The 25,245-nt window shown below is 33.1% G+C and overlaps 6 protein-coding genes and 1 pseudogene across 6 annotated transcripts; 4 read left to right on the top strand and 3 right to left on the bottom strand.

Annotated features, from left to right (window-relative positions):
- The first annotated feature begins 146 nt into the window (after positions 1-146).
- On the top strand, positions 147-2,398 carry LOC147948547 (uncharacterized; annotated as a pseudogene).
- A 1,897-nt stretch (positions 2,399-4,295) lies between these two features.
- Positions 4,296-6,204, top strand: LOC147948548 (uncharacterized). Its single transcript, XM_087467519.1, has 4 exons — positions 4,296-5,166; positions 5,262-5,802; positions 5,894-6,102; positions 6,155-6,204. The coding sequence occupies exons 1-4, from the start codon at positions 4,296-4,298 to the stop codon at positions 6,202-6,204; spliced, it is 1,671 nt and encodes a 556-aa protein (XP_087323645.1).
- Positions 6,205-6,693: 489 nt separating this feature from the next.
- On the top strand, positions 6,694-7,770 carry LOC104749400 (uncharacterized). Its single transcript, XM_087467521.1, has one exon. It carries the CDS (start codon positions 6,739-6,741, stop codon positions 7,768-7,770), a length of 1,032 nt encoding a protein of 343 aa, XP_087323647.1. The 5' UTR covers positions 6,694-6,738.
- A 130-nt stretch (positions 7,771-7,900) lies between these two features.
- Positions 7,901-8,413, top strand: LOC147948549 (uncharacterized). The gene has a single exon (XM_087478736.1). The coding sequence runs from the start codon at positions 7,901-7,903 to the stop codon at positions 8,411-8,413; it is 513 nt and encodes a 170-aa protein (XP_087334862.1).
- Positions 8,414-13,912: 5,499 nt separating this feature from the next.
- LOC109127235 (uncharacterized) lies at positions 13,913-14,468 on the bottom strand. Its single transcript, XM_019231775.2, has one exon. The coding sequence runs from the start codon at positions 14,293-14,295 to the stop codon at positions 14,080-14,082; it is 216 nt and encodes a 71-aa protein (XP_019087320.1). The 5' UTR covers positions 14,296-14,468; the 3' UTR covers positions 13,913-14,079.
- Positions 14,469-17,451: 2,983 nt separating this feature from the next.
- Positions 17,452-20,665, bottom strand: LOC104749393 (uncharacterized). The gene is made up of 7 exons (XM_087477011.1): positions 20,423-20,665; positions 18,980-20,217; positions 18,825-18,880; positions 18,511-18,744; positions 18,131-18,422; positions 17,862-18,058; positions 17,452-17,779 (listed from the first exon to the last, which is right to left on the bottom strand). The coding sequence occupies exons 2-7, from the start codon at positions 20,204-20,206 to the stop codon at positions 17,626-17,628; spliced, it is 2,160 nt and encodes a 719-aa protein (XP_087333137.1). The 5' UTR covers positions 20,207-20,217; positions 20,423-20,665; the 3' UTR covers positions 17,452-17,625.
- A 781-nt stretch (positions 20,666-21,446) lies between these two features.
- On the bottom strand, positions 21,447-24,503 carry LOC104719506 (uncharacterized). Its single transcript, XM_010437440.3, has 11 exons — positions 24,249-24,503; positions 24,068-24,155; positions 23,811-23,984; positions 23,660-23,731; positions 23,504-23,581; positions 23,230-23,354; positions 23,049-23,121; positions 22,868-22,929; positions 22,381-22,764; positions 22,156-22,246; positions 21,447-21,846 (listed from the first exon to the last, which is right to left on the bottom strand). Exons 1-11 carry the CDS (start codon positions 24,326-24,328, stop codon positions 21,652-21,654), a joined length of 1,422 nt encoding a protein of 473 aa, XP_010435742.1. The 5' UTR covers positions 24,329-24,503; the 3' UTR covers positions 21,447-21,651.
- Between the last annotated feature and the right edge of the window lie 742 nt (positions 24,504-25,245).

Genomic DNA, 25,245 nt, shown 5'->3' on the forward strand with positions numbered 1-25,245 from the left:
TCTGAAAAGGAAGATAAATTCAAATTTTAATATTATCCTATCAATTAAAAATGTAAAAATCATTAATTGCGTTCTCTATATATAGTGATACACATTGAAACATTGTGTAAACTTCAGCGATTCTTTAAAAAAACAAATTATTCATTATGGCCTCCAAACAAACCATTATCTCTCCCTATGTTAACATTAACGAGATCAATCCTGCTCTAGATCACTACAAGATTAGGGTTCGTGTGATAAAACTTTGGAAAGCATTCAAATCCTTGCAGATGGTTTTAGTCGATGATGAGGTTTGTTTCGGTTTTATAATTTCACTTCCGATATACTTAAAAACTTTGTTAACAAATACGTATTAACGACTGCTTTAAATTTTAGGGAACAAGAATTCACGCGTCTATTGAGGATGCATTGGTGAAGAAATTTCATAACCAGATCAATATTGGTGACTCAAAAATAATCGATACTTTCAGTTTGGTCGATTATGACGGTGACTATAGGACAAGTGCTTTGGGATTTAAGATGGTGTTCTATAGAACCACCACAGTTAAACCATGTGATGATTTTCCAGCACGAGTTCCTGAAAAATACTTTCAAGAATTTTCAACTATCTTGGCTGGAAAGATAGATAAACAAGTATTGTTTGGTAAGTTGTAAAACATATATATATATATATATATATATATTCGGATGTTGATTTGTAACTAATATTGTTATGTTTTAGATGTGGTGGGCCAAATTGCTGGTGTTGGTTCTCTTGATAACATAAAAACTAAAGGAAAAGACAATGTGAAGATAACTTTTGACTTGCAAGATTTAAGGTATGTGTTTTATTAAAAAAAGGAAAAAAAAGCATATTACAAATATTTTATAGCGGGTCTAAACTTTATTTTTTACAGTGGTGACCGATTAAGTTGTACAATATGGGGTGATCTTGCTAGAACTTTTGAAGCTTCTATAAAAGAACACAAAGACTCGGTTGTAGTGTGTGTGATTAGATTTGCATGTTTGAAAGAGTGGAAAGGTATTGTTAATGTTATTTAGTCCTTTACTGTCCTCTGATTTAATTTGTTTAATTATCATCTTCTTAATAAATTTTAAAATTAATTCGCAGGGAATTACAGTGTATCAAATGCATTCAACACCACAGATATTCACTTAAATCCGTCAATTCCCGCAGTCGAAAAATTCCGACAAATGTAATTAGTTTTCGAGATCATCAGTTATATGCTATACATAACTAAATGTATTCTCATTTTTATCTTTCATCTTTAAAAGGATGCCAAACACTAGCGTTGTTGAGTTGGTTCACAATGAGGAGAATATACAGCCAAAGGTAACTTTGTATGAGGAGTTTTTCATGAAAAATGAAAAGATGACTATCGACGACATCCTATATTCATTAGAGGTATTGTTAATCTAAATACAGTGTTCAAAATAATAACAATTACAAAATATTAATCATGATTGTGTATATTTAGGTTCGTACATGTGTGACAATTGGAACGATCTGTTCGGTTGAGACAGTGCCTAAGTGGTATTACATTGCATGCAAAGAATGTAGAAAGAAGGTTCAACCATATCCACTAGAATCTGACAAGGGGAAAAAACGTCTTTATAGTTGTGGTGTTTGCGATGACGATGTCAAAGAAGTTGATTACAAGTATGTGTTACTTAATATATTTATAATTGAATTCATGCGAATATGTTGACCATTTGAATTCTTTTATGTATTTTCAGGTATAAACTCATACTACACGTTTCGTATGGAAATTCTCCAAAGATTAAGCTGCTTTTTTTTGATGGTCTAGCCCAACTATTCGTAGGTAAAAAGGCTGATGAATTAGTTTCTCAAATTGCCGAGGTACGTTCTAACAGGATAAACATTGTACTTTTTATCAGAATATAAATTTCAAAGAATCTATAGTAACACACACTTTTCTTGCAAATTTGGAACAATGCTCAGGACAATCAAAACATTATGCCCGTTTGTCTTTCTGCTCTAATCGGGAAGACAATGCTCTTTAAAATTTCTGTCACAATTGATAACTTGAAGAGTGACAAGGCTTCTTATGTTGTTGAAAAGTTTTGGGAAAAAGAAGATATGGTCAATCAGTTTGTCAGGGTAACATATTAAATTAATAGTGTATTCTAAAAGATTATTAGATTAATTTTTGTAATTCCATTATGTGCTTATTCTTTAAAAATTTTGTAGGAAACTTACAGAAAGGCTAATGATAATTATCAAGAACTAGAATCAGATGAACAAATTCTAGAACTTACGTCGGAGGAATCAACATCTCTTTCGTCAAAGAGGGAGCTGTCTGGAATCAATGAAGAAGTCGTACAAGGTCATAGCATGACAACTAGGAAGAGGATCAAGATTGAAAAGCAAACTTAGTATTATGATTATGTTATGATTATTTTAAAAACAATATATGATTTGGAAATTTTTTTTATAAAATAAATTACAGGCCTTTTTTTGTGTTGATAAGAGTATGATTTTTTATTATTTATAAATTTTGAAATTATAAAACTCTAAAATTTTGTGAGTCACTAATATAAACGAGACGCTGTTGCTTCTGAATCATACCATTTAATAAATTAAAATATGATAATGAGGTTTAATCATGTTCCAGTAAATATCATTTTGTATAGATACGACATAATCTAATAAAATCGAAAATTTTGTGATAATTTCTCATAGATTAAATTTTTATTATGTGAATATATGTTTAGATAATTGAATAAATGCTAATCTTTCATTTTTATGGTATTGACATTATTATGTGATATTGTTATCGGTTTGTTAAAATATGTAATAAAATTATAGTAGTTAGAAGATTATACCTACTGATCGTAATATAAATAAAAAAAATTATAGAACGGAATAATAAGGAAAAAAAAATATGATGTCATTTTATTATTATGTGAATTTATGTAAAGATAATTGAATAAATGCTAATTTGACATTTTTGATATATTGATATCATGTGATTTTTTGAGATATTGATATTATGTGATACTATTATCTGTTTGTGGAAATATTTACAGAAATTATAGTAATGAGAAGATTATACCTTATGATTATCATATAAATAAAGAATATTATAGACCTAATCTTATATATTTCTAAAGAACGCAGAACGTTTCGACTGTATGCATACGATGAGACCTGCAAAATTACCAATACGGAGAAAGAAGGATCAGATTCATGTCGTGAAAGCACAAGGTAAATAATATTCAGTTTCTGGTATATCAAAATAGGTTTTGATTTTAAATTAATGTTCAAACGTATGAACTTATTTTCAGAAGTGATCTCAAAACATGCAAGGGTGAAAAGAATGAAAATTCTTAAATAAAAAAAAGTTCGACAACGCAATGAAGGTCGTTTCTACCCATATGTTATAGTATATACTAAATATTTTTATTAAAACATATTTTTGTGTTCAAATATGTAGTTCCTACGATGTTGCCTCTGATGCATGAAGATTTTGCATGTTTTATTGTTTCTGACTCTGAGTCAAATAACGATAGTGATTCTGATAGCTCAAATGATGAATCTGATTCTGAGTATCGTACTACCCATAGTGTAACAAATGAATTCACACCCGTAACATCTGGCTTACAAATAAATGGTATTTTTAAAAACTAATCTTAATTTTTGAAATAATTTAAAATATATATATCCAGGTTAAATAATTTTGTATTACTAATGTTATCAGGTTATTATGATGAAGGAGATCCTTCGTATTTATGTGAAAATTGTGGAGCATATTTATGGTTTGGAGAACGGTTAAACAAGCGAGTAAAGAAGGCGAAACCAATTTTTTCAATGTGCTGTAAAAAAGGGAGAGTCCAACTTCCCAAGCTGAAAACTCCACCGAATACATTATCGGCGTTGTTATATAATCGCGATGATAGAAGTGACAACTTCCGTGAAAATATAAGAGCATACAATATGATGTTTTCCTTCACGTCATTAGGTGGGAAAATAAACCATTCTATTAATAATGGTAGAGGGCCGTACGTGTTCCAGATGTGTGGGGAAAACTATCACCGTATTGGAGATATTTTACCTGAACCTGGAGAAAAACTGACGTTCTTACAACTTTATATACATGACGTAGAGAATGAAGTACCTAACAGGATAAACACATTCGGGTCAGTTTCATAGCTTATAAATATAAGATTATATTGATGTGTGTTGCTAATGTTTTGAAATTTTATTTGCCCTTGCAAGAACATTTGGATCTACCGAGAAAATAAGACAAACAACTGTAGAACTTCTAAAAAGGATGCTTGATAATCATAATCCGCATGTACAGGCGTTTAGGTCGGCTCGAGAAAGATTTGATTTAACAAATACTGTGACAAATTTGAGGTTAAGAATTCCCGCAGAAAGGATTGCTGATGCAAGGACTCATAATCTACCTACATGCAATGAGGTAGCTGGATTAATACCAGGTGATTTCAGTACTGGAGTATTTAAGCGCGACATTGTTATAGAAAGTCGTTCCGGCGGCCTCCAGAGAATTAGTGAACTCCATCCAGCTTACTTGCCACTTCAATATCCATTATTGTTTCCATATGGAGAGGATGGTTACAGGTTAGGTATTGACATTGGTTTTGTAGATACGGCTGGACGAAAAAGGAAAACAGTTTCGATGAGAGAATTTTATGCTTTCCGTATATTTGACAGATATCAAGAATCTTCAGCGATTGTGATGTCGGGAAAATTATATCAGCAATTTTTGGTAGATGCGTTCACAACTATAGAATCCAACAGACTGAAATATATTTCCATGAACCAGAGCAAGCTACGGACGGAAAGAATCGATAAGATAGTTGAAGCTGTTAATCAAGGAAACGAAGATCTTGCAGAACACGGTAAAAGGATCTACATTCCTTCATCGTTTACAGGTGGAAAACGTTATATGATGCAACATTATTTAGACGCGATGGCTACTTGCAAGTTCTATGGTTTCCCCGATATTTTCATAACAATTACTTGCAATCCCAAATGGCCTGAAGTTGTTCGATATCTAACAAGGCATAATCTTAAGCAAGAAGATAGACCAGATATTTGCTGCCGGGTCTTTAAGATGAAGCTTGATAGACTAATGGAACAAGTGACTAAAGAAAAAACTTTCGGTGTTATAAACTCTGGTATGTTTCATATTATTAATCAATCGACTTTATATACGTTTTAGTATTAAAACCCAAAATTATTAACAATGGCTTTCTGGTGTGTGTGTGTGCAGCTATGTATACAATAGAATTCCAGAAGAGAGGACTTCCTCATGCACACATTATTTTATTCTTGCATCGAGACTATAAAATGCGTACACCAGAAGACATTGATAAATTCATAAGCGCTGAGATTCCTGACAAAGAACTGGACAAGTACTTATATGAAGTTGTCTCTGATGTTATGATTCATGGACCTTGTGGTATTCATAACAGAGGAAGTGTTTGCATGAGAAATGGTACGTGCACTAAATTTTTTCCAAAACCATTCATAGAAAATACTATGGTCGACGATGCTGGTTATCCAATATACAAACGGAGGAAAAATGGGAGATTCGTGCATAAAAAAGGTTTTGATTGTGATAACAGCTTTGTTATTCCGTATAACCGGGAATTGTCTATCCGTTATCGTGCTCATATTAATGTTGAGTGGTGTAATCAGTCACGTTCAGTGAAATATCTTTTCAAGTACATTACCAAAGGGCCAGATTATATTAGAGCTAATGTAGGAGACGAAGACGATCAGAATGAAATCAAGAAATACTATAACTGCAGGTATGCCTATTTATTTAACACATATGTTTAATTGAAAATATGTGTAAACCCTAATAATTTAATATTTATTAATATTATTATTCTTTATTAGATATGTCTCCGCATGTGAAGCAGCTTGGCGAATATTGGCTTTTCCGATTTGCTATCGTACTACTCCCGTTGAGAAACTTCCGTTTCATCTTCCTGGACAGGAATTGGTAGTTTACAATGAAGATGATCCTATTGCAGATGTAATGAAGCGTTCAGCCAGAAGATCTAAATTGTTGGCCTGGATGGAATGCAATAAAAAACATCCGGAAGGTAGAAGTCTCACTTATGCTGAATTTCCAAATATGTTTGTGTGGATTAATAGTAAAAAAATCTGGCAACGAAGATCTGAAAGAAGAAAAAGTTTTGCAATAGGTAGAATTACATATGTACCACCTTCGATAGGCCCAGCGTACTACTTGAGAGTTTTACTTAATACAGTTCCAGGTGCCACAAGTTTTGATTTTTAAAAAAAAAACTGTATAAAGAATTTAAAGATGCATGCTTTGCATTGGGATTATTGGATGACGACAAAGAATATATTCTAGCTATAAAAGAGGCAAGTGTGTGGTGTTTTGGGCCGTTTCTAAGGAAGTTGTTTGTCATACTATTGCTTTCGAAAAGTGTTTCGGTGCCTCTCGATCTCTGGCTCGCTACAAAAGACATATTGTGCGAAGATATTTTGTATTTGCAAAGGAACCGTACGAATAACCACAGTAAGAATTTAGTTTAAAAAATATAAATAAATATAATAGTATAGTATTTCTAAAATTTACTGATCTACACTAACGTATGCGATTATTATTCTGATCATAAATATGTCAACTAAAAAAAATTATCCCTAATGCAGGTCTAATGTTAAGTCAGGAACAGATAACAAACTTATGCTTAGCTGAGATTGAAAGAATTATGCGGTCCAACGGAAGCTCTCTGTCAACTATTGTGAATATGCCTAAACCAGACCAATCTGTGATGGATAATAATGAGAATAGGCTACTAATAGATGAGAGAAACTACAGCCGTGATGAACAAAGAGAGAATTTAGACAAGTGGTTACGTATGTCGACCGAAGAGCAACAAAGTGTCTACCTAGAAATTATTGAAGCTGTGAATTGTAACAAGGGAGGTATGTTTTTTGTTCATGGATTTGGTGGTACCGGAAAAACATTCTTGTGGAGTATTCTTGGCGCTGATATTCGATCTAGGGGTGATATTGTTCTTAATGTTGCATCGAGTGGTATAGCTGCTTTACTTATGGAAGGTGGTAGGACAGCTCATTCCAGATTTGGTATACCCATCCATGTGGACGAATTTACAATATGTTCGATAGATGGTAAATCACATGTTGCCGAGTTAATTAGAGAAGCAAAGCTCATTATATGGGATGAGGCTCCAATGATGAACAAATATTGTTTCGAAACCTTGGATAGGAGTATGCGAGATATTATGAAGTGTGATCAGATTTTTGGAGGTAAAGTTTTTGTTTTAGGGGGTGATTTTAGACAAATTTTACCGGTTGTGCCAGAGGCTGGGAGAGTTGGAACAGTTTTAGCCTCTATAAACTCATCATTGCTTTGGGATAGTTGTAAAGTACTTCGGCTTACACAAAACATGAGGCTTCGCAAGGCGAAAAATAGTCAAGATGCAGATGCCCTCTCCACATTTTCAAAATGGCTACTCGATATTGGGGATGGCAAGATCAACGAGCCTAACAATGGTGAGGTAGAAATAGAAATACCCGAGGATTTATTGATTGTTGCATGTGATAATCCTATAGAAGCAATTGTTAAACAGATATACGGTCCATCATTTGCAACAAGGACCGATGCAAATTTTTTTTGCGAAAGAGCTATTTTTAGTCCAAGAAATGATGATGTCGATAAAATAAATCAATATATGCTCTCTCAACTTCCAGGTAAATTAAGAGTGCAACTTTTTTAAAAATATTTTTTTTGCAAACAAAATTCAATATAAACAGTTACTTATTTGAATTTTATTATATCCAGGGGAAGAACGACAGTATTTGAGTTCAGACAGCATCGAGACTTCCGATACAAGTGCATACGAGGATATGATCTACACTCAGGAATTCTTAAACAGTATTCACGTTTCTGGATTACCTAACCATGTTCTGACGCTAAAAAAAGGAGCACCTATCATGTTGCTTAGGAATATTGATCCTAAGGGAGGTTTATGCAATGGTACGAGATTGATTGTCACACAAATGGCGAATCATGTTATTGAAGCAAGGATTGTAACAGGTAAAAGAAACGTCAACGACAAAGTTCTTATCCCTAGGATGTTTGTGTCGCCACCGGATGCAAAGTTTCCCTTTCGTATGAGGCGTCGTCAGTTTCCCGTTGCTCTTGCATTTGCGATCACTATAAACAAAAGCCAAGGACAGACGTTGGAACATGTTGGATTGTATCTACCCAAGCCCGTATTTACACATGGACAACTATACGTTGCATTTTCCAGAGTTACAAGCAGAAAAGGATTGAAGATTTTGATTACAGATGAGGAAGGTAAATGTCAGAACAAAACCCTTAATATAGTTTTCAAAGAAGTCTTTGAAAATATATGATTTTCTTTTAAGCATCTAATATCTACTATAACGTTACATTCCATAATATTGTCATCTGATTCTCAGTTTTTTTCACCTTAATGATATTACCTTTTAAAATATCAATATACAAGTGTTAAGTTTTTAAAAATGAGTACGGTAAAACATATTAATATCCAAGTATTAATTTTTGAAAATTAAGTACGTATAAACATCTTAAACACGTTAACATAAATTATATTTTCTACATAAAAAATGTGATGAACCTTATATTAAAACTGTGTTTATTTATATAATATTATAATTTAAAATAATCAGACTAAAGCGAGAAACTAAAAAGATTGAGACGCAACGTTTAGTCGTGACTCTTTGTATTCTTACAAATCAAAAATCCCCTTTTTGTTTTCGTTAACATTGAAGAATCAAGCAAAACCTAATTTGAGGGAATCATGAAATTCGATTATATTGCTGATCTAGTTCGAGAAAGAACTAATTGGTGTATCAATGTCAAGGTCTTACACTCTTGGACGGTCACAGAGTTCTTCAAAAAACGAGTTCTGCTGCTTGTGGATCAAAAGGTTAGAGTCATTATCTGAATGATATTTACTTAAATTTTGAGTTCTAACAGTTGTTTTATAAAAGACTTCTTACAAATTTTTTGTTAAACTGTGAAGGGTGACACTATTGAAGCTCCTTATTTGAACGATACACTCGCTAACCTCCCGAAATATATATACGATGGTGAGTGGTACAATATTAGAAATTTCAAAGTGATCTATCCAACCCTGGAGGATAGGAATACTCATCACCCCTATCAGATTAAATTTACGGGTCAAACCACAATGACGCTGCTCGAATCATTGAGTCCTAAGAATTACTTTAGGTTCGAGGATTTGGATGACATAAAACATGGAAGAATATATCATTCCATAACTTTCGGTAAGTATTTCTTAAATTGATTATATTAGTTTGAAACAATCCGTCTATATAGTTAATTGGTATCTTTGTGTTTGAAAAGTAGATTCTTAATTTTAGGATTTATGAAACTTTGTGTATTGGTTCTTCACATAAAAAAGGAATAATAACACTTTAACAAATAGATTAGCAACACTTTGAAAACCTATATTCTCTATTTTCCCAAATTAGATGTTTGTGTGTGTATAATGGATGTTGAAGATAGAAGACGGCCTGAGAGTATCATTGATATTAATGAAGTTGTTCTCACATTGTTTAATGGCAGGTACTAGATATTTAATTTCCCTTTATGATTGTTACAATTCAAATTAGTTTCTGTCAACATTTTAATTGAGTTGATAAACATGTAGGTGTGACACTGTGAAGTGTCGTCTCAAAGACAACTACGCTACTGAATTCAGGACCATATGGCAATCAAGCGGGTGCCATCTCATATACAAATCCGAACCTGTATTCTGTGTAATGCGGTTTATGAGGGTTGGAGAATATGAAGGTATGTAACGTAAGTTTTAATTATCATAAGGTAATCAATAAAATTACCTAAAATTCTAAATGTCCTATAGATTCACCATGTCTTGAAAATACCTTAAACTCTTCGAAGATCTTCATAAAACCAGAGTACGAAGGACTGGAGCATCATCAGGCTATGTAAGATGTAATTATTTTTATGAAATCAAGTTCTGTATGATGTTAAAGTCAAATTTCTTAAAACAATTTATATATTTGCAGGACTGAATTTGCTGGGATGAACCAACAAGGTTAAAGCTCAGTAACTCAAATGTAAAGAATGGGATGTTGGCTGTCTCTTTTTCTTCTATTTGAAGGACTCTATATTTTAGTTTTTGTATTAACCGCTACTCAAATCCAACTTTCCGTTACTCTAAACTTTATTTTGTAATTTAGATAATACATTCTAATATCGAACTTTTGGAAATTGCTTACGCTCTTACAAAATTTGGTATTACTTATTGAATCTCAATAGCTGTTTACTACAGTTTACAAGTTTATTTAAAAGACTCAATTAGTAATTCACATTTTGAAAATTATTTCTTTAGTTAAATAAGTCTTTTACTATATATGCAAATACAAAAATGTATTTATAATCCAATAAAATATTATAAAGTTTTAAAAAATTAGTTTAGAAAAATAACATATCATAAAGTAACAAAACAATTATTATTAAAATCTTAATACCGCGCTTTAGGCGCGGGTACCTCCCTAGTTAGTATTGTTATAATTGCTAAATAAAAAAAAAAAAAAAACGTGAATTCACAATCTCACCTAAAATATGATTCTACAAATTATTTTATAAAATGTTTTAGATGCAAACTACCAGTTAAACCATCATCTTATTTACATCTATGTATAATTTATCATATGTTTTACCATTTTTTTTTTGTCAACCATTTGGGCCACAACTGGCCGGCCCATTAGCCAAATTTCTACATACATAGGAGCCGGGACTCGATCCCGGATGTGATGGTGCCTTCTACAAATGGACTTACCTCCTGCCACTGCACTAAGATCACTTCACATATGTTTTACCATTATAAATATGTTTTATTGATAAAATATGTTGTTTATCCACCACTTATAACATGACGCTATGTTAAGCCAATTTTACGATTCTTTACTTTCAGTTTGATATAGTTTCTTTAACTATACTAAAAGAAATTTGAAAAATATATCACATAACAATAATTAATGACATATTTATATGAAAAACTAATTAAGATAAAAAAAAACGATTGCAATGAGTTATGACAGACCAATAAAAGTTGAGAAATTAAAAGACAGTTAACTTGACATAATTAATAAATTATAAAACTTATAAGCATGATGATATATGAGCATAGATAATTTGAAGATACATGCAAAATAAAAATTAAAATAAATAATCTAAAAATATAACAACAGAACTAAATTAAAATAAAGATCCAACATAGTCATTACTGAAAAATGTAAAAATGTACTCCCTTATAGATATAAAATTTTAAATATTACGAAACCACAAATATATACATAAATTAAGATTAAGATCTTTAAAACATCATTTACGAAATTATGTGAGACCATCTCTACACATGAATAACAACTATGTTAGAAGAAAATATATATACGATTTAATGAAAACATAATTAAAAATAGCAGTTATCAAATTAAATTTCTTAATAAATTCAAATATTCATTAAATCACTATTTTATCTCTCAAGAAACATTAAATCTCTATATTTTACATTAGCCGTAATGAATAAGAAATGTCAATAAGTAATTAGGGCATTGATGTTGAGTGCTAGAAATTACATCACTTTGTTGATAGTCATATAGTATAATTTTTTTTGTATAGTGTAGTTTTGTTAATTTCTTACGACTTAGACTAATATGTTTTAGCTTCTCTCACATTATTAGTGCATAATATGCACAAAACATGTAGAAAATACTATATTAGTTGTTTTGCCACGAATAATTTTATCACCACCTCACTCAAAGCATCTTTTTAAACTTCAAAGATATCAATTCCCAATCAGAGTATGCTATGCAATGACAGTTAATAAAAGACTTTTTATTTTTAATATAATAATTAATTAGTGATCTCGTACTCACTAATAATTTAACAAAAATCAATTCAAACATAAACCTCTTTAAGAAGCTCACCTTTTAAGAGAAATTACCCATCGAATTGATCTTCGACTGAAATCTTAACACTCTTGGAATCTTCACCCACCGGCTTCTGGACCAATATTGAACTTGTTGACGACAGATCCGTCAATGGCTTAACCCTAGCCACAACTCGGACCACTTTCATCTCCCACTTCACACCAATTGAGTGTTTACCATCATGAAGCTCAACTAACTTCCATGTCTCACTCTTCTCTACGGATGCATTATTTTGTATCACATTATATAAGATATTCATATCCCTATATTTAATATGATTCATCCATATCTCTTTTATGAATCACACACATGTATAAATACTTTGGTTCTATCATTGAAATACATAAAGCAATACATTATAGTTCTTGGTATCATAACATAAAATTCTGTGACCTATTTTTTTTTTCTACTCTAAAGCTGCCGCCGCCGCAAGCTTCTACTTCTTCTTAAATTTTGACATTTGTGTATGATAACTCTTGATTTTGTTTGTTTTACAACGATTTATGTCAAGTCTTTTAACAACCAAACCGCATTCGCTTATGATTCCTTAGATGTAAAAAGCTTCATGCCTGGTGTACTATGAACAACAATTTTTTGTGTATGACTATATTCTCTCCCAGTTCAACGACGCAGTCATGTTCAACATAGTTGTGTGATTGAACTTCAACAAGCTAACCATTATCACCCACACGTCAACTCCACACCACTACCAAGCCTCTAAAGGTCTCTGGTTGAGCTAGATTAAGGTATAGAGAGAGAGAGGGGGGGGGGGGACTTTCTTCTTCATTGTTTGTGCCACCGCCGTGAATAATGGAATTAGGCGAGGTCGAGAAAGGTCAAAGGCAGTGAACGACAAGGTGGAAAAACTACTCGGTGCAGGATCTATTGTGGAGGTCAAGTACCCAGACTGGCTGGCTAATCCAATCAGCCATAAATTTAAAAATATGAGCATAATATTTGTAATATAATATTTTAAATACTCAAAAATATCATGTAGCTCAACTAACTTCCATGTCTCACTCTCCTCTGCGGATGCATTGCTTTGTACCACTCTGTTTTCTCTGCAACCTCTCGTAGGGATCTGAATATTTTAGAGAAAATAGTAGTGAGTCGTGATGTTGTCTTTAGTGAGACAAAAATGCTGGAATTTGTATCAGAGTTAGAGGGGCTAACATGTAATTTTACATGGTGAAAGTATAGGAGTAGCAAAAAGTAAGTGTATTTGTTATTAAAATTGGGAAAAGTGGGTGTATATGCTATTTTCTCTAATTTTATTTACAAAATCTATTATACTTTATAGATAAACATCTTATTTGGAATCTAAAATTTGGTTGTGTAGTGTATAATTTTTAGTTTTATTTGAATAGGTGTAAAAAAATTAAGATTTAACCGTATAAACTATTATAATATCAATTTTATATTATCACATCATATCGTTAAAGATTTTATGAAAATGTAATTAATGGTTACAATTTTGGGTGTTATTGGCTTTTGTGAAAAACAAAGTGGTATGTAAATATAATATTTTAAAAAATAGAAGGCACAATAAAAATTAGTGACTCGAGCTCTCTAACGACGACACGTCAGCTCTTATTAGAGAATGTTATCTTTTGATATATAAGTGATGGGAATTCAACTTAGGACACACATGACACCACATATTACTAAAGTGTGAACAAGTAAATATTATATATTCTTTTTCTTACAAACATATATATTGGGTAATTTATATGTAAATTGTTATTTTCAAATTTTATCATCTTAACTAGAAAGAAACTAAATAAAGTAGTTGATATTTTAATTATAAAATAAGAAGACATGAGATGTTGTTAAAAAAAAAAGTCTTCATAGTACTGTATGTGTTCATACTCTAAAAATCTAAATGTATGAATTGTATGAGTTAGTGGTATATATGGATCGGTCATTAGATAAACAACCAACTGTGGTGAAAAAATATAATACATAAAAGAACAAATTGAAGTTTAGGAACCCATCATCATAAACAAAGTTAAAAAAAAAATTAAATAAATATATAGCCACAGGCACAAAGATGTTTAAACATCTGCAGAGGAAACCCTTGGACTAGTCTGGAGGGTCTTCTTCGAATTCTTTGTTTTCAAGATTTTACTCTTCTTCTCTTCAACGTTGTCCTTATTCTCTTCCTTTACTTTTGTCTCTGCAAGCTTCATCTTCATCTTTTCCTTATAAATCTTCCTCATCGCGTAAGCCTCTGCGAAACTTGCTGTACTCGATCCACCGACACCGTACATCTTCCCAAATATAATTTATCTAAGAATCTACCCGAAACTTTTAAAATCAAGATTGGTTGAAAATTATATGAGAATTGGGTTTAAAGGATAAGAGAGAGTTTGGTGATGTATTTATAGGGTTGGTTGGTAGGAAAGGTAGATACATGGAATTTTGCCATGGGCGGCCAAATTTGATTTTTCTTTCTTTTGTTTTCTTGTTTCCTCATTTGGGTTTTTCTTCATTTCGTGGAAATATCATAGAAAACGTAGAAAATTGGAAAAGTAAAAGTATACTTGCTTGGGAGCCAAGGGATTGATTCTCTACCATACAATCGACCAAAACAATCCCTATCACTGACAAAAACACTACTGACAGGTCCACTTTAATAGGAGCGTCTTTCCATCCAATGTCAACTTAACAAGGAAAACTATTCATTAAATAACAATTTTGACCCAGATTTATTTTGTAACGCTACTAATATGTTGATTAGGTTAATCTAAAAGTGACATATTACACTGATCATACCTAAGGAAACAGTGTAAACCATTCATATAAGAGTAAAAGAGAAATTAAATATAATTGTTGAGTGTTGATTTGTGTAATAAATAGATGTGCTTTTAAAAGAATTAGTTTATGAGACCGATTAAGTAGGTGAGCATAGAAGCCAAATCAGATGCATTAGAATATGACTATGACAAAATATCTGGATATGACAAATTGTTTAATTTTAAAATGTAAATTTTAAAAGAAAGGACAATCGTTCCCGTAGCATTTTCTCTCTTCTCTCTCTTCAAATTTTTCTCAGATCTAGCTTTTTCTTCTCTTCTTTTTTTGCTTTTTGGTCCAGATCTTCATAGTTTGGTCTGAAATTCAAACCGCTACAGGAGTGAGGTAAGCTCTCTTCTCTGACATCGGAGCGGTGTGGTTTTTCTGGCAAGCGTTGCGGTTGTGGCCCCTTCCCGGCGGACAAAAGGCTCCGATCTGGTTCCTCTTGGTTTGAAGATGCCGCTGGAGATGCAGAGGAGTCTTTCACGGCTCAACCGTATGGATGGAGGCTGCGACGGCGGCGGAAGACGCTTGTGGATTGGTGGGTTTTTCTGATGGTTGTTTGGTGGTTAACGGCAGATCCTTTTCAGGATCTTAGAAGGCTGACACAGATTTCTGGCGATTGAGAGGTTGTCGAGCCTCCTCCTCTCTCTAGCTACCATGTTTTTGTTTCCACCAAACCAGATCTGAAGTTTGCTTTACTTCCGGAAAACTTTCGTTTCACGGCTTCGGAGAGCAAGGGCTTGGATCTGAGTATGTCGTTTTGCTAGGTAGGGGATTCGACATTCATTGGGTGGCGGAGTGTCGCAGAGTTGTTCTACTCCGGAAGGCTTGTGGCGGGTCAGGCTTGTCGTTGGTGACGGTTCGGAGACCGAATCCGAATACTCCGGTCAAAGAACCTATTCGGCGACGTAGTCGCAAAGTTGTGGGCCTTGTATTCGCCGGAACTAGTAGATCTGACTCTCTGCCTCCGCTTAACCGCCTGGCTTCAACCTTGTAATCTGTTTCCGTTCACCGGAATTTGTTTTCCGTTTTGTAACTGTAGCAGTTTGTATTTACAAGCCTTAAGCCCGTTTTGGGATGAGGCCCATTATAAATATAAATGTTTTTAAAAAAAAAAAAATCTGGATATGACAAATTAGATGCAGAGACAAAGGGCTTGATTGGAACAACATATGCTAGAGCATTAGCATTATGCAGCATAAGCATTAAGGTGCATAAGCTGTATGCTCTGATTAATATAACACATTTAGTTGATTGGTATAGCAGTGGTGTATTAGATATTATATTTATATTTAATATATGACATTTATTAAAATATATAATTTAAATGTGTTTTATTAAAAAAAATTAATTATCACTCATTGCTATATATATATATATATATATTAGAAATATATTTTACATTTAATGAATTTTATAAATTGTTATATATATAAATGTGTAATTTAATAATTTTAATTATATATATTTATAATGTAATACATTAATTAAAAATAATTAATATATATTATAATTTTTTATACAAGTTTATTTCTATATTTACATTTTTAATTTCAATAACTTTTTCAAATATATATAACACATTAAACTAAAATAAAACAATAATATATATTATAAACAGTATATCCACATTAATATTTTAATGTATTAAATAAATTATTATATTATTTCAAATAATAACATTAAGTAGTTTATCATATATATTATATTATAACAAATAAATTTATCTTTTATGAAATCATAATTTTCTATTTTTACAAAATAAATTAATTATTTAATATTATTTTAATATATATTAATATTTAGAGTCAAATGCTTGGGAAATGCTTTAATTGAGAGCATACAGGAAGAGAGCATATGAGAGCATCTGCAGCTTCTAAATGCTCCCTTATATGTTCTCCTAATAAATGTTGATTGGATAATAAAAACTTCTTTATATGCTCTTCCAATCAAGGCCAAAGTGATTCTCTTAAGGAACCAGAATTTTGCGGATGATGATTGATGAGTATGGATGTTTTTGAATTATCCGATTATGTAAATAATTTTCCTGGCAAAACTAGTTAAAAAAGGAAAAAAAAAAAAAACAGAATATTAACTGAAGTAAATACCAAATCAGCTATTTGATGGTGTCATGCATGACGATAGGTCCGAATAAACTCTTTTAGTCAATTTGCTTATGTCATGCATGACGATAAGACCACCAAGATGACATTTTTAAGGATATAGCATATACTCCATCCGTTTCAAAATATAAAATGTTTTGGAGAAGTTTGTTGTTTCATAATATAGGATGTTTTCAAATTTCAATGTAACTTTTAGATTAGTTTAGTATTTTATATTATACAATATTGTTTCTGATTGGTTGAACTTGTTAAAAGTAAAAACTTCTTAATCTGGGCGCTTTGCTTAAACATCATATATTTTGAAACGGAGGGAGTACTAATTACATGTAGCATTAATAACCTTGTTCCCTTTTTAGCCATTGAATGGTAGCTATTGTGCTGTAGCAGAAATGGTGTGGATACTATTTGTTGTTATAGATTTCTCTTCTGAAACTGTAACATGCCATGTTGTTATTTAGAGAGTTTCATGAGACACTTACCATAGAGAAAACTAGACACAGAAAATTTCCAGCAACAAAGTTGAGTTTGTATTCTAAAACCCTCAAGCCATATAGAGATTTTTTTTTCACAAAAAAATGTTCCATCAATTGAACCAAAGTTATAAAATTATGTTGTTGTAACGATATAGCTCAAAGTAAAGCGGCATGAGTCCCACAAGTTGCAGATACATAAGTCTTTTTAGTTGTTAAGCCCCCAGTCATATCGTTGGTACTTAACTTCAAACTGAGTATCAACTAGACAATCAAGCAAAGCTTCTGAAAGTTGTGGCTCCAAGAAGGTTGATGCATGCTTCAGTACCTCCTCTTTGCTCTTTCCAAAATCCACTCCATACCTGTACAATCAGACGGGGTTTTACGTGTTTTAGTAAATCGACATAACCATGTAATTAGAATAAGATATGTCTGAGACCATACCAATTAAAGATTTGGCTGATGTATGCAACTTTCTCATTGAGATCAACAATGAGCCCACCTCCTCTTAAGAAATCGCGAGCTGCTTCCATGAGTTCTTTATCGATCTCTCCAGGCGTGAAACATCGAAGAGGTGGTCCAGACCGGGTTCCACAAACCAGAGCAAAATGAGTCAGAGGCTCTGCATAAGGCAGAGCAACCTAAAGACAGGAAACATATCAATCAGCCATATGAGACTTGACTCAACATACTAAGCACTAACATATATTTACCTTGGAACGTTTATCCTTTACACCAAAGGGTTTTATAGGATTAAAAATCGGTCGCTGGTTACCCCTTAGAATCCCATTTTGTATAGCCGAGAGTGAGTAAGTGTTGCCACCAATCACATACTTGAAGTCCATAAACATCTTTGTTCGATCAAAAGTGCCTGCCGGATGACCACATACTAGTATTGAATGTATAGCCATCATGTTATAAAGGTTTATGAAGAATGCAAGCTTTTCTTCTCTCTGCATATCTTCAAGCTCTACTCTATGAAGCTCCTGGATTATTCTTAGGTACCTTTAAGAATCAAATAAAACTTAACTCAAGTCAGTGATAAACACACAGAAAAAATAAAAATAAAGAAGACCATTATAATTAACCATACCTTGCAAACTCTTCACTCCCATGGATGCTTCTGTAGTCGACATGTTTTCCATCTGGAGAAGTGTAAGCTTCAAGAATTGCTCGATATACAAGTCTGAGCCTGGACTCGATTTCCGCGATTGGCCTTGGCTTCAACTCAATTATTCCTCTAGGGATGTTGTGGCATTGAGATGAAACTAAAGGGTCGTCGTCTAGAAACCGATACAAGTGATTCCCATCCTCAAACTGATTCTCCCTGGTTGAAAAGAATTGCAAAATAAGAAGCATGCACAAACTAAAGAAGAACCATTGGTGTTTGTTCTAAAAAAGGCTTACTCTAGAACATGTTGAAAGAAGAGTTGGCTTGCAAGCTTTCGAGCAACTTCAACTGCCTATACAACAAGATTGGATTATAACCCATCGACTCTTAAAAACATCACAGTACTGGTCATATATATATATATATATATATATATATATGTATGACTTACCGCTTCTCTTTCTAGACTTTGATCCTCGCATAAGAAATCCACAGCTTCGGAGCCTAAGAAAGAGTTTTTGAACCTTCGCATTTTATAAAACCGATCCTTAACAATGCAAGGCTTCATCCTAAGAACTATTAAAGCTAGTTCATCTACAGGACCTTTACTCGATGCATCATCTTCCCCTGAGAAAGGTGGCAGAGGAGCTTCCCGAGGCGGTGCTTCTTCTATAAGATGTCTGATCTTCTCCTCAAGCTCTCCTGATTCCTCCAATACCTTAAGCTCCTTAAAACTCCCAACTAACTCTTGATTAAAGAATACCTTAGGAACATCATTATCTCCTCCTCCACAGATCTTTTCAAGCTCAAGCTTTCTTGTCGGGTAGATATCGATGTTAATCTCGACATATCTTAGCCTCTTCTCATGTAAAAACAACCTACATTCTCTGCACTCCTCACACCCTAATCTTGTATACAATATAATCCTACCTTTCATCACTACAGACTCCAAGACCGCCTCTTCTTCTCTATCAACCGACTCATCGTCGTCGTTCTGCATCATCTTCAAATAGCTTAAAGGATTCCACATAGACTTACCTTCTGATTTTGGAGATTCCATTGATTTCACCTCATCATCTCTAGTACCACCATGAGCTGCAGCATTGTCAACACTTAGTTTCCCCGAAAGGCGGCGGATCAGTGTATGTACCGCAACTTCGCTCTTCACTCTAACGAAGTTCTTGATCGCTGCTGCTTTCTCTGTCCAAGCAGAAGAAGTTGATGATGAATTAGCATCTGGTGATGATGATGAATGGTGAGAATTGCTTTGTTCCTCAACCGTTTCTTCCCGAGCTTTCGATGTTCCATCATCATCTTCATGTTTTGAATCAACCGAACTCTCACTACTATCATCATCACTATCTAAAGACTCAATCTCATCCATAGAAGAAACTGTCTTGTCTCCTTCCACTTCATGGATATCTATAGACTCCATCTCTTCATCCTCCTCCTCCTCCTTCTCTACCATCATCTCCTTGATATTTTCGATAACCGGTTCACGACAAACCTCTTCGATATCAACAGATTTCACCTCTTCTTCTTCTTCTTCTTCTTCTTCTTTCTTCTCCTCACTTTCTTCCACATTGTGTTTAGGAGACACTTCTTTAGCAATGATCTCAGCAGATTTCATCTCCTCTGATTGTTCCACATTGTGTTTAGGAGAACTCTCCATATCCATCGACGACGACGCTACAACAACAGATTCCGAAACAATCAAACAAGAGACAAAACAAAAACCACAATTACTGTCACAAATCCTCAGAACATTAATTTAGCTTTCAGTTATCAAAAAAAAAAAAAATTACCAGAGACTGATTCTTAAATCAATTTAACATAGCAATAAGAATGAATCCCAAAAAAAAAAAAAAAAAAAAAAATGTATAAAGAAACTTACAGATCCGGAGAGAATAAGAGGGCAACGGATTCACAGAATACTACGATATAAATGTTACAGAGAAATGAAAATTAAATGATATTGTAGATGGCAATCGAATTGGAAGAAGAAGGTGAGCGATGTTCAGACAGAGGCAAGAGCGAAGCAAAGGAGCCGACCGAGAGAAGCGGGAATCTCATGGGTTGGGGGGTCGATTTGTAATAACTCCAATTTTTTGGGTTTTTTTATTTTTATTGTTTCCTTGAACCTTTTTAGAGCAACTCCATATATATATATATTTCATTATTATATTCTTATTATTTATACTATAAAGTACTTACTATTTTTTTTTTTTTGGTCAAAAAAGTACTTACTATTATTATAGTAAGTTTATGAGTAGATTTAACTGTTGAAATGAGTAATAAATTAAAATTATTGGATAAACAATTAATACAAACATTTTGGGAAAGAAAATGAAGATAGAGAAATTAAATATTAACAAAAGAAGTTTTGAGTCAACTTCTTATTGAAATTAAGATAATATTTTGGAAATAAAAAAATACAAAATTAGAGTCAGATATTTTATTTTGTAAAAGCCAAAATTAGTGTAATGAATCATATGTGTAACAAGGATTTAATGTTTGTTTATTTATTATAAGGTTGACTTTAGTAAATAATTAAGAAAAAAGGGAGATGAAACATGTATAAGCTTATTTTTATCTATGAGAATATTTATTTTAACAAATTTGCAATTTATCTAAAAGTAAATTACTAATATTTAGCATATATATATATATATATATATATATATATTAAAGTGTTGGGACTGACCTTTGTATGAGCCCATTGAACTTCAAAAGATCACAGGCAAATTGGACCGTGACGTATGAATCTCTCACTGAATTTCGTAAAATCATGGCATTAATGTGAAATAATACTAGCACTTGCTAGAAATTCTAACTAGGTTAATAAAAAAACAACGTAGGAGTTCTAACTACTGAAACTAAAATCTCTACCTCTGATGAATAGAATTAGTGGTACAATATTTACTTAAATTTGTAATTATTAAAAACCTCAAATTTAGAAATTGAAATAGTGAAACTAACAACAAAATACTAAGATTCGTCTGGTCTTGTTCAGTTGTTAAACGCAAGACGAAAAAGAGAATCTACCGACGATCTGTGTTTCTGTACATTGTAAGACATATATACCAAAGTATTCGCTTCACTCAACAAGCAAGAATCAACCGTTCATTTCTTCTTAGCATCGATAAACATAGCACGAGTCCAGTGTTCAACATCCTCAGACTGTGAAGGTGGTGGCGAGTACTTGGGATGCTCCACCAAATCCCATCCGTTCATATCGTTGTTCTTCCGGGTTGATGATGGAGTTGCAGAGAGATAACTGGCTCCTGAGTTTGGATCCTGGTTATAACTTGCATTCCTCTGCTCGAAAATATTTAAAGAGTAAGAGGTGTCGTTAGAAAGAGACCGTGAGGCAACAAAACATATAACTGCTTATGCAAAACCAAACACCAATCAATCGAAGTGCCCATTTCATCCAAGTAAATGTCAACATCTACAAAGTTTCGCCATTTGTAAAGGATTTGGATGAAAGATCTAATGTGTTACGACATATCTGGAAGTTATATCAAAATTTTAAATCGTTTAATGGGTCCTTAAGCTGTTTTGATCATGTTTGGGGGTTTCCTACAAAAAAAAAATAAAAAGGGAGAAAGAGCAATTAGCATATACCGGAAGATGGGCACTTTCAAGTAAGGAGCTTGAGATGACAGAGTTAGCGTTCCAAATGGATTTGTTGAGTTGTTGAGCCTGCTTGCATGATCTGCATCAGCATAACACATAAATGTATCAGCAAATTATACACTTATATAAAGATTTAAATACAAAAGGAGAAAAAAGAAACTACATGTGAAGAGGATATCCGAAAGATGTGCGTCAAACATGAGATTGGTTTACCTTGAAGAAGCCATTTTCAGGGAGAAAACAGACCGAACCTCCTTTGATGACGAAAGTGTGGCCAATAACTTGGCAAATGCTTCAAAAGTCGAAGCCTCGGGAGGTACTTCGAGGAAAAGTGAATTGTAACAGTACGCTGTCAAGCACGCAACACTTTTCTTGAGAAGAGCTATTCCTTTCTGCAGATCTCTGTGTGACTCAATCGAATGAGGAGACGCAGCGGAGTATTTAAAGCTGTTGTTTCCAGTAGAGTCCAGACGGGATTCTTTTCTATCGGATTCCATGGAAGCTACACCAAAGTTGCTGGAGTTTTTATCTGTCCATGAGTTTTCAACGCTGGTTGAGCAATAATTTCGGCGGGGTATGAAGAGAGGATACTCGTTGCTGCAACAGAACAAATGACTGGTTTAGTTTCGTTTATTTTTACCATCTTTCAAAGCACATATATGTAGAATGATGACTCCAAAAAGGTGAAAAAGGATTGTACCTTCGAGTAGGAGGACTTGCGTCCCAATAGGAATTTCGTTGCCATATACGGGAGCAAGAGCCCTGTGTGGTGAAAAACCAACAGACATGGACGAGTTTAAAAGAGGAGAAAGTGAATTATAATCTTTTGCTGCTAGATGATTACTTGAAATGCAAATGTATTGAAGACAAAACAATCATACCGCAAAACCTGAGCTATGTAGTGCAGGAGCGGCTAAGTTGTGAACAACAAGGTTCAGAAGTTGGATCATATACCTGCTCCACATGTCAAAATATGGTCTTACAAAACCGGATATATACCATGGAATAGGAAAGGTCAAAACCCAAATGCATAGCCTTGAAAAAGGGAGAATAGAACATTACCCCAAAGAGACAGCAAGCTCCTCTGATGGGATGGAATGAGGGTCCAAACCACTTGGTAGACGTGAATTGCAAATTAGATTATATTGACGACTTGAACCGTTCTGACTCTCTCCGTCAAGACTAACCTAAATACAGCACAGAGCAACTAGTGTAAAACACTACTCCAACAAGATAAACATAAACAATTTTATACGTATTTACAGTACAGAGAAACTAGTGTAAAACACTAGTCCAGAAAGATAAACAGAAACAATTTATCAAGTAATATATGTACCCGGCGTAGAGGGAACAATTTGCATATTTGCTTCACAACCACTGACTGCTTATGAAGACGCTCAGATGAAATAGCCATCTGCAATCAAGAAAACTCAACTCTTGACATCAGAAAATACATGACCGGATAACCCAATTAAGAGCTAAGCTTACTTACATGACCAAGGCTCTGTGTACATATTAAATTAGGAAAATACTTGTCTACTTGTTCAACTCTAATTTTCTCAAGCTGCAAAAAAAAAAACAGAGTTATCAACAAACTCGAATCTTTCACATATTCATCATAATAGCATCGAACTTTTCCGTACCGTGGAACGAGCTGAATCAAGAACACCATATCTAACTTTAAGATCACAAGAACCTCTTTCAATCTTAACCTTCCCTTGATTCACTAATTCCTTACTACTCTTAAGTCTACTCTTCAACTTTGAAAGCTTCTCGTTTTGAATCAATCTCCAATTCTTCTGATCATCAGCTTTACCCTAAAATAAACGAATCCAAAACATAAATCAAATAGAACAGAACAAAAGAGATTATGATACTTGAACAATCTCAAAAACCAAACCTTAGATTCTAATAGCTCACTCAATCTTGAATGTAAAGTATCTCTTCGAGTCTTGAGTGACTTGAACAAAGTGTTATACTCAATCAATCTGTAGATAATTAAAAAGAAAAAACAAAACTATGAGAATTCTGAAAAAAAAAAAAAAAATCGAGAACGAAGCTTTGGAGAAATCGATGTAAACCTATGATTAACGCAAGCACTACAGATACAAGCACGATTAGTATTATCGCAAATAGCGCAGTTGCTGGATCGTTTTATCATCGTTTTATTCCAGAAACATATTCTCCGGCGATTTAAGGTCGGAGATAGAGAGGGTCGGCGACAAATTGGGAAATTAAACAGTTGGGTGTGTGTGTGAAGGGGTAAACGTCGTAGCGTGAGAGATGCGGATATTTTCTTAGGCTTTGATTTTGTAAACCGTAAATCGGTATCGCTTCGGTATGAAATTTAATTGGTTTGGATAACCAATGTACCAAAATCCAAAATAAGTTAATTTTTTTTAGGGTAAGTGTTAACACGTGGTACATACCGGGATATTTTTTTCAATAATTATTAAGAAAAATATTGTATATTGTATTTTGTATGTTTGTTTTAATGAATTGAGAAGTTTTATTGATTTTGGTTAATTGGGTAGATTTATATAGTTAAGGTGGAATTGGATAAAATTTAAATTGTATAGGTGGCATTTGATATTGCCAAAAAAAAATAGGAAATTTTATTAAATCTACCACATTGGATATAATTTTTTTTCAGATTTACCACATTACAAAAACCTTTTTCAATCTACCAAAAATGATTGTACTAAATGACGTTAATAACCCTCTTTTCTTCCCTTGAAATTTGGCGGCGATGCAGTACAACATTTGATGGACCATTAATTACGGTGGCATACCGTACAAAAGTGTTGTTTGTGTTGTTCATTTTTATATGCACAAAATAAAAATAAAAACGAAGGGAACATGCAGACAAAATATAAGTTGTATATATAATAGTTAACTTATATATGAGTCAACTTATATATAATAGACAAAATATAAGTTGTGGACAATATTTATCCTGCAAACAATAATTATATTTGACTTAAGTTTGTCCATTACCCTTAAGTTAGTGCGTTGTAGTCTTGTAGACTAATAAACATAAACGATAGACATTACTTATAAGTTGTCCATTAAAACATA

This window comes from Camelina sativa, chromosome 2 (assembly GCF_030686135.1).
Source record: "Camelina sativa cultivar CO46 ecotype springtype chromosome 2, ASM3068613v1".
Lineage (NCBI taxonomy): Eukaryota > Viridiplantae > Streptophyta > Magnoliopsida > Brassicales > Brassicaceae > Camelina > Camelina sativa.

Coding starts and splice junctions, on each gene's coding strand:
- LOC147948549 (XM_087478736.1), top strand. CDS start 7,901: ATGATCTACACTCAGGAATTCTTAAACAGTATTCACGTTTCTGGATTA.
- LOC104749393 (XM_087477011.1), bottom strand. CDS start 20,206: ATGGATATGGAGAGTTCTCCTAAACACAATGTGGAACAATCAGAGGAG. Junction 18,423..18,510: donor GGGAGTGAAGAGTTTGCAAG/GTATGGTTAATT, acceptor TGATTCTTAAAG/GTACCTAAGAATAATCCAGG. Junction 17,780..17,861: donor ATCAGCCAAATCTTTAATTG/GTATGGTCTCAG, acceptor CTGATTGTACAG/GTATGGAGTGGATTTTGGAA.
- LOC147948548 (XM_087467519.1), top strand. CDS start 4,296: ATGCTTGATAATCATAATCCGCATGTACAGGCGTTTAGGTCGGCTCGA. Junction 5,167..5,261: donor TTTCGGTGTTATAAACTCTG/GTATGTTTCATA, acceptor GTGTGTGTGCAG/CTATGTATACAATAGAATTC. Junction 6,103..6,154: donor CAATAAAAAACATCCGGAAG/GTAGAAGTCTCA, acceptor GTGGATTAATAG/TAAAAAAATCTGGCAACGAA.
- LOC109127235 (XM_019231775.2), bottom strand. CDS start 14,295: ATGTACGGTGTCGGTGGATCGAGTACAGCAAGTTTCGCAGAGGCTTAC.
- LOC104749400 (XM_087467521.1), top strand. CDS start 6,739: ATGCGGTCCAACGGAAGCTCTCTGTCAACTATTGTGAATATGCCTAAA.
- LOC104719506 (XM_010437440.3), bottom strand. CDS start 24,328: ATGATAAAACGATCCAGCAACTGCGCTATTTGCGATAATACTAATCGT. Junction 23,732..23,810: donor TTGATTCAGCTCGTTCCACG/GTACGGAAAAGT, acceptor TTTTTTTTGCAG/CTTGAGAAAATTAGAGTTGA. Junction 23,122..23,229: donor GAGCTTGCTGTCTCTTTGGG/GTAATGTTCTAT, acceptor CATGTGGAGCAG/GTATATGATCCAACTTCTGA.